Here is an 11,093-nt window from a genome sequence, read left to right as displayed (position 1 = left end):
AGGAGATGCCCCTGCTGCTGAAACCCAGCCCTGCCAGCAAGGTGCTGGTCACCACGGAGGCCATGGTGGCCTGGCTGCCACTGGAGGAAGGGCCCATGCCTGTGGCCATGGACACGAAGGAGAAGGGGAGCCCCGAGGAGGTCCAGGTGGAGGAGCCAGAGCTGATGGGAGCCATGTCTGCTGAGGAGGCAGGAGATGCTGTGGGCTTGAGGAGATCACCAGCAGCAGAGGGGAAGAAAACACAGCAGAGAGCATCAGCAGGGGCCCAACATGCCACCTGGAGTCATTCTCTTGCTTTTCCCTCCCTTTTAACACACATGCCATTCTCCTAAAACCAGAGACTCAACACCAGCTGGATGAAAGGCTGAGCCAGGACAGAACAAGCCACAGACCTGCCAGCAAACCAAAAAGAGAGGAAACCTCCTTGCATTCACCACATCATCAGCAAAACCCTCTTTATCCTTATCTTTATTTTACATCGGGACCTTCTCCATCCACATCACCACTGACTTGTGAGTAACATTTCCTCTTGGGGTGAGATTTACTCACAGTGCTTTAATCCTTAGAATACAAGGGGTTTAAAAATACAGTATTATATAAGGGCTGTCCCAAAATAATGGCTGTGCTGCCAACGTGAGCATTCGTGGCCAGTGGGTCTACTCTGACAAGGAACTCTGGCTCTTCCCACGCACATTGTGAGGGCCTCAAAGGATACTATTTTTATTTCCTTAATTTACCCATCAGGATTATTCTCCTAAGGACTGGTGTTGCTGTGAGGCATTGCTCTTGTTAGAAAAGAACTGCAGCATGGCCAGCTGGGCACTCCTGAAGGACTTGGAAAGCATCAGGAGCCCTTCAGCAAGCTACCACCACATCTGCCAGGACCTCCAGGCTGTGACACCCATGTATAGACTCAGTTTTCCACATCCACAGGACTCTCCCTGGCCAACTCTCCCTGGCCAGAGAATGAAAGGCAGGACTGGGACTGCCTGCTTCACTGAGAGGCATCAGGAAATGAACTATGGACTTTGCATCCTGCCAATATTATTCTAATGTCAACCCACTGCGCGCATGAGGGTCTCTGCACACGTGTGTGCTCTGCTGTAAATAAAACCCCTTAGTACACACATAAAGAACTAAACCTTGGTCTATCCATAAAGAACTAGTCCTAAATTACATGTGGAGAAAGAGACTGAAGTGAATTGCCTGAACACAAGGAGTAATTCTGTGGAAGAGCTGAGTCGGCAGTTCCTCTGGACAATCTGACCATTCTCCCACTCTGAATGGCTGAAAAATGTCTCACATTGCTGAATTCATCAGCAGGAGGACATTAGCTGGAAAGGTATGTATCACATGAGGACAAAAAGGGATTAAATAAGTGCTGCTGAACATTGAAAAAAATGTAAAATGTTTATTTTGTAAACTTAAATTTATAACTTAACAGCATTTCTGCATCTCTCTGCAATTCCCAGGTTCAGTCAAGACATGTAGTGGAAATGCTGCAGCAAACCAAGAAAGGCTGCTTTCTCACATTATTTTTGACCAGCTGCAATCACAGAGAACCTGAGATCTCAGAAGAAAACTTGTGCTTTAGAGATTTCAAGCGAAAACTTTAAATAAATATCTAAACTTTCAGATACTTATCACTCTGAATCCCTAAGGCACTGTGAGATTTGCTTTTTGCTGGTATGAGCAGTCTCAAAGCTGGACGGAGTATTAAAATTTGACAGCAGATTTATATATCTAGAATACCTCTATACATCATTAAACAAACATTAATCATTCACATGCAAGCTTTCTATATGTTATTTGCTCACTAGGGAGTATATCAAACTGGATCAGAATAAAACCAGAAGCAATGTACTTAGAGTAAATTCAATAGTATGAATCCAGCCCATAAATTTGACTGAACAACTCAGTACACTTGATGCCAAGAAATTTAGTTTATGGATAGTTTATATTAAATAAACTAATAAAATGCTTTCAAAACTGAAACAGTGTATTCCACTTTTGCTGTAAATGTACCAACATTTCTGATTCTGGAATACAAAAGTTGGCTTCAGTGACTTGTCACAGTCTCACCTGAATTAAAATAAAACAAAGAGATTGTTCACACAAAGATGCTGTGTGTGAGGCCTTATTCCTGTTGCATATGCTTGTGGTCATACAGTTAATAAAAGAAATTAAATTTATTTTCACAGTCATCATTAAGATTTTATAAATCCCCTCTAAATGTGCTGAACACTGATTGAGGAAAATTTTTTAACACTCAATTCTCCAGTGGTCAAAGCTTCTCAGAGCATGAATCTAGAAAACCATTTCATATTGGAACTATATTTTATGCTATAAACCCTTCTGTGACGGATCTGGACATCCCTTCCCCAGGAAAGCTGGGTCCTGCTACAGATTTCCAACACTGTGCTGCCATCTGGTGGGAATGTCCCCAAATCCCCACTCCCTAAATCCATGACTTACCACGCCTGTCTTCACAATTCTGGTCCCCTCGAAAATTCGAGTGGTGTTAGCTGGGGAAGGAAGAAGAGCAGCTCATCAGGGCAGGGAAGGAGGCAGAGGAACAACTGCTAAGCTACTGCTCAACATGTGGCCACAGAATACGGGTGCAGGTCTCAGCCTGGAGCAAAGGCAACTCAGCTCTTTGGGCATTACCTCACTCTGCACTTGTGTCTGAACGCAGTCTTTTAATTACCCAGGCCTGGCAATGCTGGCTTACTGTCAGAAAAAAAATTCTCTCCTTCAACCCCGAGCTGGATGGAACATCCTGACTTACACAGAAAGCAAGAGTAGCTTGATGATAATAGTTTTTTTTCTGTCCTAATGATAAAATTGTCATTATTTATTGCTGTATATCTCAACTACAACTATAATCAACCCTGTATAACATTTTGAAAGCTCAGGTGGAATAATTTTCTAGGCTAGATCTTGGGTAGAGCCAGAGATTAGAACAGCAGCTCCTTTCTTGGGACATCTGGAAGGAATCACATCATCTACTCCCACTGCAGATGTGTGTATCACTTCCACTGCATTGAATACTGGGCTAGAAATGGGCTAGAGTACCCAAAAGATATCCTACAGAGCTGTCAGTAATGATTTACTCCTAACTGTGATTAAACAGTTATTGTAGTCAAACTTGAAAGAATTTTTCCATTCCATCACATAGTAAAAGAGGTCATAATAAGCAATACACCAGTTTCTAACTTCTGTCTGGCACTTAAAAGTGAAGTCTAAAACACCGTGCTGAGTTACCAAGAACAGACATCAACATGAGTTGTGGCTTGGACAGGACACTTGTCTGATCCCTGCTCTCTCTTCAACGCTGCCAACACTGAGGCATGCCACCACAACAGAACTAAACCATGTCCATAGCCTGACATCCTTCAGACACTAAGTGCTAACAAAGCTTGACCAAAACTCCCATACTTTCTGAAAATGACACTGAAAAATGCCCCTATTATTTTTTCCATTTACAGCATCAGATACAAGTGACAACTCTTTGCTTCATCCTAAGGATTTAAACTTTTAATTCTCTGCTTGTTTTATTCTTTCATTACCCATTTTGAGGTTTATGCATCTATAAGCTGGAGTGGGAAGGAATGCTCTCATCAGAGGCAAAACCTGCCCTACTTAATAAAAAATGGCATAATAAGATCCCACGAAGGAGCAAAACTTTAGCACTTAGAAAACCTCTAAAATCATCAAGTTCTTCTACCGAATCTCAGCTTTACCAGATTTCTCCAATAAACTTAAAAGGAAATCCATGATAAAAGACAGTTTACCATCTAGTTATTTTGATTTTCTTTATATATGTATGTTTTGGAAATCACTGAGGTTGCATGCATGGTAAGACCTGAATATCTCCACATGTGGTTGTCAAGGTAGGACTGATCTCCATTCCTCTTTACATAACACAGACACCGATCAGACTCACATTCTGTTATAGCTGTGCCTCTGATGCATAAGGAGTCTCTGATGAATTTGTTTCAGAAAACTAGTACCAAGAAAAGCTCTAAATTCTCCTAAAACCTGACAAACCCTGACAGCAAGAGGTGTAGGCAAACCCTCCTCACTGGAAATGAGAGTCAGATCAAGTCACTGGCCACAATATGAAATTAGCATTGTCTACGTGCATTCAAATATCTTCTGAAGTAACTTCATACCATATTGCACTCTGCAAAGAAAATACTAAACAAACAAAGAACAGTTCAATGTAAAAATATGTATGTGGTTTTTTTACCTTGAAAGAGCATAGTCTGGCTAAAGTCACTACGCATTTCATTTCGGCAAACTGCTTGAACTCTGAACAGATAAAGGATGTCAGGTGAGACATGGCTAATGATGGCCTTCTGTTTAAAAAAAATAGATATTATTCAGTTTTTTACCCCCACAGTACTGTCCACGATCAGTTTGAAATATATAAAGCATTGTGCTAACACAGGACATTTATGCCATATAAGACAAGCTATATTTCCACATAGAAATATTCAGTGGTTTCCTGGAGAGGGCAAGGCTGAAGGGATGCACCCAGACACTGCTGACTCTGCCCATGAGAAAGAAATGAACATGTTCCACATCTGTTCTCGTGACAGTCTTCATGCCTCAATGTCTCTGCTCTCCTCAGAAGAACTTAAAACTCAAGTCATTCGCCTTTACAGCAATTATAATAAGATATTTTAGGTGGAGATCAGATTCCCAACACAGGATAAGTCCAGAAAAGACACTGCATATTAAAACTGTCTATTTTGCAACAAACTGGCTAAGGCAATTTGATGCTGATGTACTATGCAACACGATGGCTGAGCATCCTGGGCTGTGATATCCCTGCTTACTCCTGACCTGAGAGCTGCCTTAGTACACAATCACATCAGTTCACAGGAGTAGCTGTATGAGTCACTCGAAATGCTTGTGATCTCTATAGCAAAACACTGTCTAGCTCTGATTCAAGATGGGACAGCCCAACTGCATCTGCCAGAGCACTGAAAACAATCTGCACTTCCCTCTGACAAGAGGTTTCCTTCTTCTCTTGCCCCTAAAATAGACTGAGCTGTCATTGCTTTCTTAACCCAAAGCTCTGCTGAACAGCACTGGGTTTCAGTGCAATTTTTTTCCAAGCTATCACTCCATCACATCCCTTGCACTTGTAATTATTTCTTTTACATAAAACAGGATGGTTTCATGGTGCCCACCTCATTTTTGCTGATTAAGGCTCTCCTCCTTATACCTTATTAAAAAAATCTCCCTTAACAGTATGAAATTATGACAAGAGAGAGGTTACAATACATCATAACCTTGGGTGCCTTTCAGTGGATTCCTTTCTGATTTCATGAGGCAGATTGTTCCCTAATGTGACCCAGATAATAATGTCTACTGGGGAAATTGGAAATATAAATGGAAATGAAGTAAAAGAATCTTCATCTAAGGGAATAACAGAAGTATTATTGTATAACTGATTGAATGGGCCCAGAGGACTGTGTGTTTGAAAAAAAAAATGGTCACAGTCATTAGGAATAACACTGTGCTGCTGCATTTTTCATGTGCATATACAGTTACTGATTTCATTATTCTGGAGGCTTTCTTTGATTAACAAAAAATGGAGGCCTTTCAAACCTGAATATGTCACTTTGATTTTATATGTAGAGAATGTTAAGGACCAGTACAATACTTGCTTCCACTTAGACAAGAATGACAAGCAGATGAAATCCTAAATGAAGGAGATAGAGCAGTGCTTCCATCTGTGTTGGAACTGTCTTGCTCTTCTCTCTTTTTCTCACACTGCCAGATGTAGGCAGTGCTTTTACAGGGCCACTCCAAAATAATCTTCAAGCCCTAACTACGCAACTCCTGCCTCTGGCAGCACATAGTGCCAGAAACTGCTCCAAAGTCTGCAAGGGGCTATGCACAGTGAAAAGCCTGAGCCCAAGAACAGATTTTGGGGGATGGGATGTCTAATGTGAAAATCTGCAAGTTGAACACAAGCCAAAAGGTATTCAGAGCCTCACCATTTCCCAAGCCAGCTGCTTCTCAGCAACACTACATGAAAAAGTGTCTGCAGATTCAGTCCTTTATGCACTCACATAAACTATAAATTTACATTCCAGTGTTTGGGTAGCCTGTTAGGCAACGTTCAATTAATGCTGAACATTTAAATAGCAATTCATTGTGGGCCAAACATTAGGCTGCCTATAAGGTAACAACTGCTTTCTTTCTCTACCTCTTTCTACCAAGAAAATAACAATATAAGGATAGCTTGATACATATGTCTGGGGTTGATGCTGTGCTTTTACCAGGTCCTTGTCACTATCCTTGGTGAAAGTCTTCTCCTTTTCATCTTCATTTTTAGTCCAGCTATATGAGATCATGTAGTTCATGATTGGAGGGTGGTATATGGTTTCTGGTTGGTTCCAGGTTACCAGTAGCGCTGTCCTGTTCACAGGCTGCACTTTCATGTTGACTGGAGGAGTGCTACAAGCTGAAAAACAGAAGGAGAAAAGATGAAGCTCTTCTAAATAACCTAGAGAAAACAAACAGGAAGAATGGTGCCTCACCCTAAGAGCTAGGTTTTTTTCTTTAATGGTCTGGCCTACAGTGACAGCTTAGACTGCAATCCACTGAGACCAATGGGATTTAATACCACCTACAGCTGCTTTCTGCTCTCCTGAGTAAAGTGAATGAGAGAATTCATTCTCTGCATGCAGGTTGCTTAGTTCTTGAAAGTCTCAGTCCTGACATTTGCACCTACACTTTAACTTGGTGACTTAAGAGCTCTGCACTGAAACATTAAGAAATACAGTGGACCTGATCCACAGCTTCCCTCATCCACTCCCTGCTGTCCTGTAAGGGGTAAATACCCCAACATGCTCTGCCGGGCCCGGAAAGAGTTGAAACTTCTGAAAATGTGGCACCACTGGGTCAGTAAATGTTTTCCTGTTAACCTAGTACATTTTCACAATTATTTTATACTCCTCTTTCTATATATCTTCCTTCAAAGACGCTCAACAGATTGTCAGTGATGTATCACCAGCAAGGGAAGTGTGGCTGGGAAGAGTGGCTCATGATGAGCTTGGCCATAGCCTCTGAGCAGGCAGAGGAACTTGCAGCCAGCCCTGCTTTCTTAACCCTGCCTGCAGCGTGGAGGCACAAGTCACTTCTCAGCCACGCTTAAGTCAGTGGGGACATCAGCACAGGGACAGCTTAACCTCTGGGAAAAGCACGGCTTCTGTTTCCAGCAGTACCAAACCCAAAATTCTGCAGGGCAGACCAAGCCCAGGCACAAATCCAGCCCGGCCCCTCAAGGGTGTGCACAGTCCCCTTGCAGCGCGGAAGAAACACTTTTCAAGGGGCTGCCATGCAAAGGTCCTGGTGAGGATGCACAACACTAGATGGCACTCACATGCTGTGGGAAAACTGCAACATCCCCTTCCCAGCTATAAAGAGTATAGCTTTTTTCCAAGCTTTAAAAATCACGTTTAAAATACCCAGTTCAGGGCATATTCTCACATTCTCTTTCTCAGTATAAACCCTGAACCAAGGAAAATCACTTGCAATGATACCTAAACACATGTGCCGCGGCAAAGGAGCTGGTCTCTTCTGCCAGGGAAAGGCAAAGTGTCACCCAGCCCATCAGGCTGACACTGTTTCCAGAATTATTTTTCCCAGTACAACTTTTCCTTTTAAAGCCAACACATTGAGCTTGTTTGCGCTCTGCAGGTATGTGACCGTGTGTATATTTGGCCACTATTTCACTTCTAAAGAGTCCTGGTAGCACTGAAAGGGAGAAACATCTATTCCTATGCCTCGACTTGCAGGCTAGCCATGCAGCTTTGCTGTCACATTACTGAAATAGCTACAGTTCTTAAATAAAAATGATTAAATGCTTTAAACACCAATATTATCTGTACAATAGAAAAATACCTGTCAAATGCATTTGTGCAGTAATAAGTCACATTTTGTAGCTAGACGAACAAGACAACATAAATTGCAGAAATATGCTTGGGCAGAAAAAATCTTTGATGTTTGCTCTTGCCATGAGGGGTGGCAATCCTGCAGTTTTGCAGTAGATCCTTCTGCTCAACCCAGAAGGATGATCCAGCAAAACAAACAAACCCTACAGCACCTCAAAGCATTGGATAAATGTATGTGAGTTTCTATTTACACTGAGCTGAAGGGATCAAAACAGCATTCTGCTGTCAGTGCCACAAAGTCAGAAGCCACACCACGGTCTGCTGCCTGCAGATGCCTTCCCTCTGGCTCCCTCCTGGTCCCCCAAAGCACAGCATGAAGGTGGCCAGGACCTAGACGAGAGGGGACAGCTGATAGCCATCGGTGTTATCACTATTTACAGAACTTCCTGATCCTTGGTATGCCTCTCCACGCTCACCTCTTTCCGCTGAGATGGTCAGATCAATTCTCTCTGGCATCACTGTTTATCGATAACTTCACCAATAAATCATAACTGCCCTCTTTGACGCCCTTTGTCATCACAGAATTACACTTCAAAATGCCAGGCCAGCCTTTATCACTCCACCTAGTCATATCTCATCAGAGGTAGGAGCCCAGGGTGAAGGACTACCCAGACCTAAAACTCTTACCCAGTCCTTGTCCTCCAGGAGGACATGCAGAGATTTATATATTTAAAGTAATCATGCATCAAATTGTTTTAGAAATAATTCAAGCAGGTAACCTTCCTGAGAGACAGAGAGATCTACCTTAATTGCACCAGCCCTCTGAACGATGTCTGGGCAGCTGCTTTTCACACAAGGACCCCAAGCCACTCCAGGGAGAGGGGGCTGCCTTGTCCCCCGTTCTGTGCCACTCTCTGCAGCCAGCCTGGATGCCATTTGGAACAGCTCATGGCAGCCAGAGAAGTGGATATTTCCCAAGGGTAAATAGGAGACTCACAGGCTCAGAGTCAGGAGACCCTCCCTGACCCTGCACCCCGATCCAAGATGGTCACGAGCACTTTTAATCACCTGAGTGACTCCAGTGACTCCAATGAGAGCAAGCCTCATTCACGGCAAACTAAAAGAGGCTGAATTTACAATACTGCGATTTCTCAGTAAATATTACAAAATTTACATGACTTAGGATGACTTGGTTCAATTTACTTCAAGGCACAGAGCAGTAGCTGAAGTAATTTAATATTAATCAACCTTTTCTGTTCAACCACATTTTTTTTAAACAACTTATGAATGGGCAAAAAAGAAATCTTTTTTTATAAAATGAAATATATGGTTTCATTAATTTAACTAAACTTCCTTAGGACACAATGGAATAAAGAAACATTTGATCCAACAATTCAATTTGATGATTTAATTAAAGTGATACATAATAACATAGTGAATGTCTGAGAGACAAGGAAAAAAGTGCAATGATTTGACCATCTATAAAACAACTGGCATTTCCCAGAGATCTAAATTTTCTTTCAATACTCTCTGTGCCTTGGATTTTTCCAAGAAGATTAAAAGAATCACATGCTAAAGGACCTCTACTGATTTTGCAAAATGTGCAGCTGAAGAAGAAAGAGAAATGCAGGAAGAGGTTGGGACAGGGAAGGGGAAGTTTAATCAGGACACATTAAAGAGAAACACAAGCTTTTATTTTCCTTTTTTTTTTTTTTAACAAAACCAGGCTTAATAAGCAAAAAGAAAGCCTGTGAATTCATGATTCTTTGAGGAAAAAAAAAAAAACCCAAAACCAGAAACCAGCATTATTCCACACTGAAATAGCACTTCAGCTAATTTTAGAAAAAAAATATTAGTTCTCTTTAAAATTCCAATCCTGAGGGATAACAAAATATTGTGGGGGCTTTCAGGATACCTTTTGGTGGTATATGCAGTCCTGAGCAGATACCTACACAGGTCTGGCAGGACACCAAAGCCACTGTGTCCTAGGTTAGCGGCCCTGTGCCAAGACTTGTGGAGGCAGAAGCCCCTGGCTGGGGCAACCAGGCCACATCTCAGAGCCACTGAACAGGCAAGAGCCTTTGCAGTACCATGGTCATGCCTCACTGCAGGCACAGACATGCCCTGGACCTCTTGGAGGGAAAAAACATTCTCACCTTCCTGTCAGGGATGACCTGAACTGGGAGAACCTGGCAAACAAGCTGGCTCCAGCCTTCTGGAAAAGTCCTGCAGAGGCAGGAGCATTGTGCGGGTGCATCTGGAGGAAGCCCCTCTGACCCAGCTCAGGCAGCCTCAGTGGCTCTCCCAGCTGCTGGCCATGCATGCGGCTGCCCAGCAGCTTGACCCAGGCTTTTCTCTGCAGATCAGCCCACTGGGAAAGGCAGGGGGAACCCAGCATCTTGGCCAGCCTCATCTTCCATGGCTCACTCAAGCCTAGAGAAAACCTGTTTGCCATTGGCAGATGAATGCAGCATGCTGATACAGTCCTAAGCACTGGGCAAGCCAGCCATACAGCAGAGAATTATTTTCTTCATGCTAAAAACATTTCAGTGGGCTGGAACTAAAAACTAAATTAATTTAACAACTCCGCATTCATCTCTCCCATAATCTGATTTGTATGTTGTATTTGGCTACATAATCTCCATGAGGTTTTCCTAACTGAAAGCCTGATAAAGCTTAATCCAAAAGCTCCTGGCAGCTCCATTTCAGCGAGTTGAAAAACAAAAAAAAGGGCTTACTGTTTTGCAAAAATTAATTGCTGATACTAAGACACACCCATGAATGCAGAAAGGGCATGTAAGAGAATATTACAGCTTTTTTTATTAATATTGTTCCTTAAAAGCAGCCTGTATTTCTCTTTCAAAGACAGAAATGCAACACCAGCCAAACTTTCTGGGTTTCATCACGCTTTTTGCATATGCTACTTGTGGTTATGAAAAGACCTATTTAGGGAAACTTTGAGAGAGTGCAAGAATTGTATATTCAGTTAAGGCTTGTATACTTTCTCCCTGTAAAACAGGTCCTCATATGACAAATCTAGTTCCACTGGGATCAGCAGGATTCATAAAATCCTCTAAAAATGTTCTAAGTTAGCTTGTCCATGCATAAAAATGTCACCACTTTAAAGGCAGTTATTTCTAGCTGTGCTATGCCCTCCTTTGAAAAATCCCACTCTCT

The 11,093-nt window shown here is 42.4% G+C and overlaps 1 protein-coding gene and 1 long non-coding RNA gene across 2 annotated transcripts in view; one reads left to right on the top strand and one right to left on the bottom strand.

The window, feature by feature from the left end:
- PTPRG (protein tyrosine phosphatase, receptor type G) overlaps nt 1–11,093 on the bottom strand; it is a gene marked incomplete at its 5' end in the record, with an annotated part of 316,509 nt that overhangs the window by 74,585 nt on the left and 230,831 nt on the right. Inside the window, 4 exons of the mRNA XM_017747149.1 lie at nt 3–205; nt 2,476–2,525; nt 4,253–4,361; nt 6,300–6,484. Of these exons, the coding sequence (XP_017602638.1) occupies nt 3–205; nt 2,476–2,525; nt 4,253–4,361; nt 6,300–6,484 (547 nt within the window). The remainder of the gene's footprint in view (nt 1–2; nt 206–2,475; nt 2,526–4,252; nt 4,362–6,299; nt 6,485–11,093) is intronic.
- Nucleotides 212–1,635, top strand: LOC108449852. Its single transcript, XR_001866145.1, has 2 exons — nt 212–1,342; nt 1,473–1,635. It is a non-coding gene; the product is annotated as an uncharacterized LOC108449852 (long non-coding RNA).

This window comes from Corvus brachyrhynchos, unplaced genomic scaffold (genome assembly GCF_000691975.1).
Source record: "Corvus brachyrhynchos isolate BGI_N302 unplaced genomic scaffold, ASM69197v1 scaffold91, whole genome shotgun sequence".
Taxonomy (NCBI): Eukaryota; Metazoa; Chordata; class Aves; order Passeriformes; family Corvidae; genus Corvus; species Corvus brachyrhynchos.
Note: the sequence above shows the minus strand (reverse complement) of the source record. Positions and strands in the feature narration are given on the sequence as shown.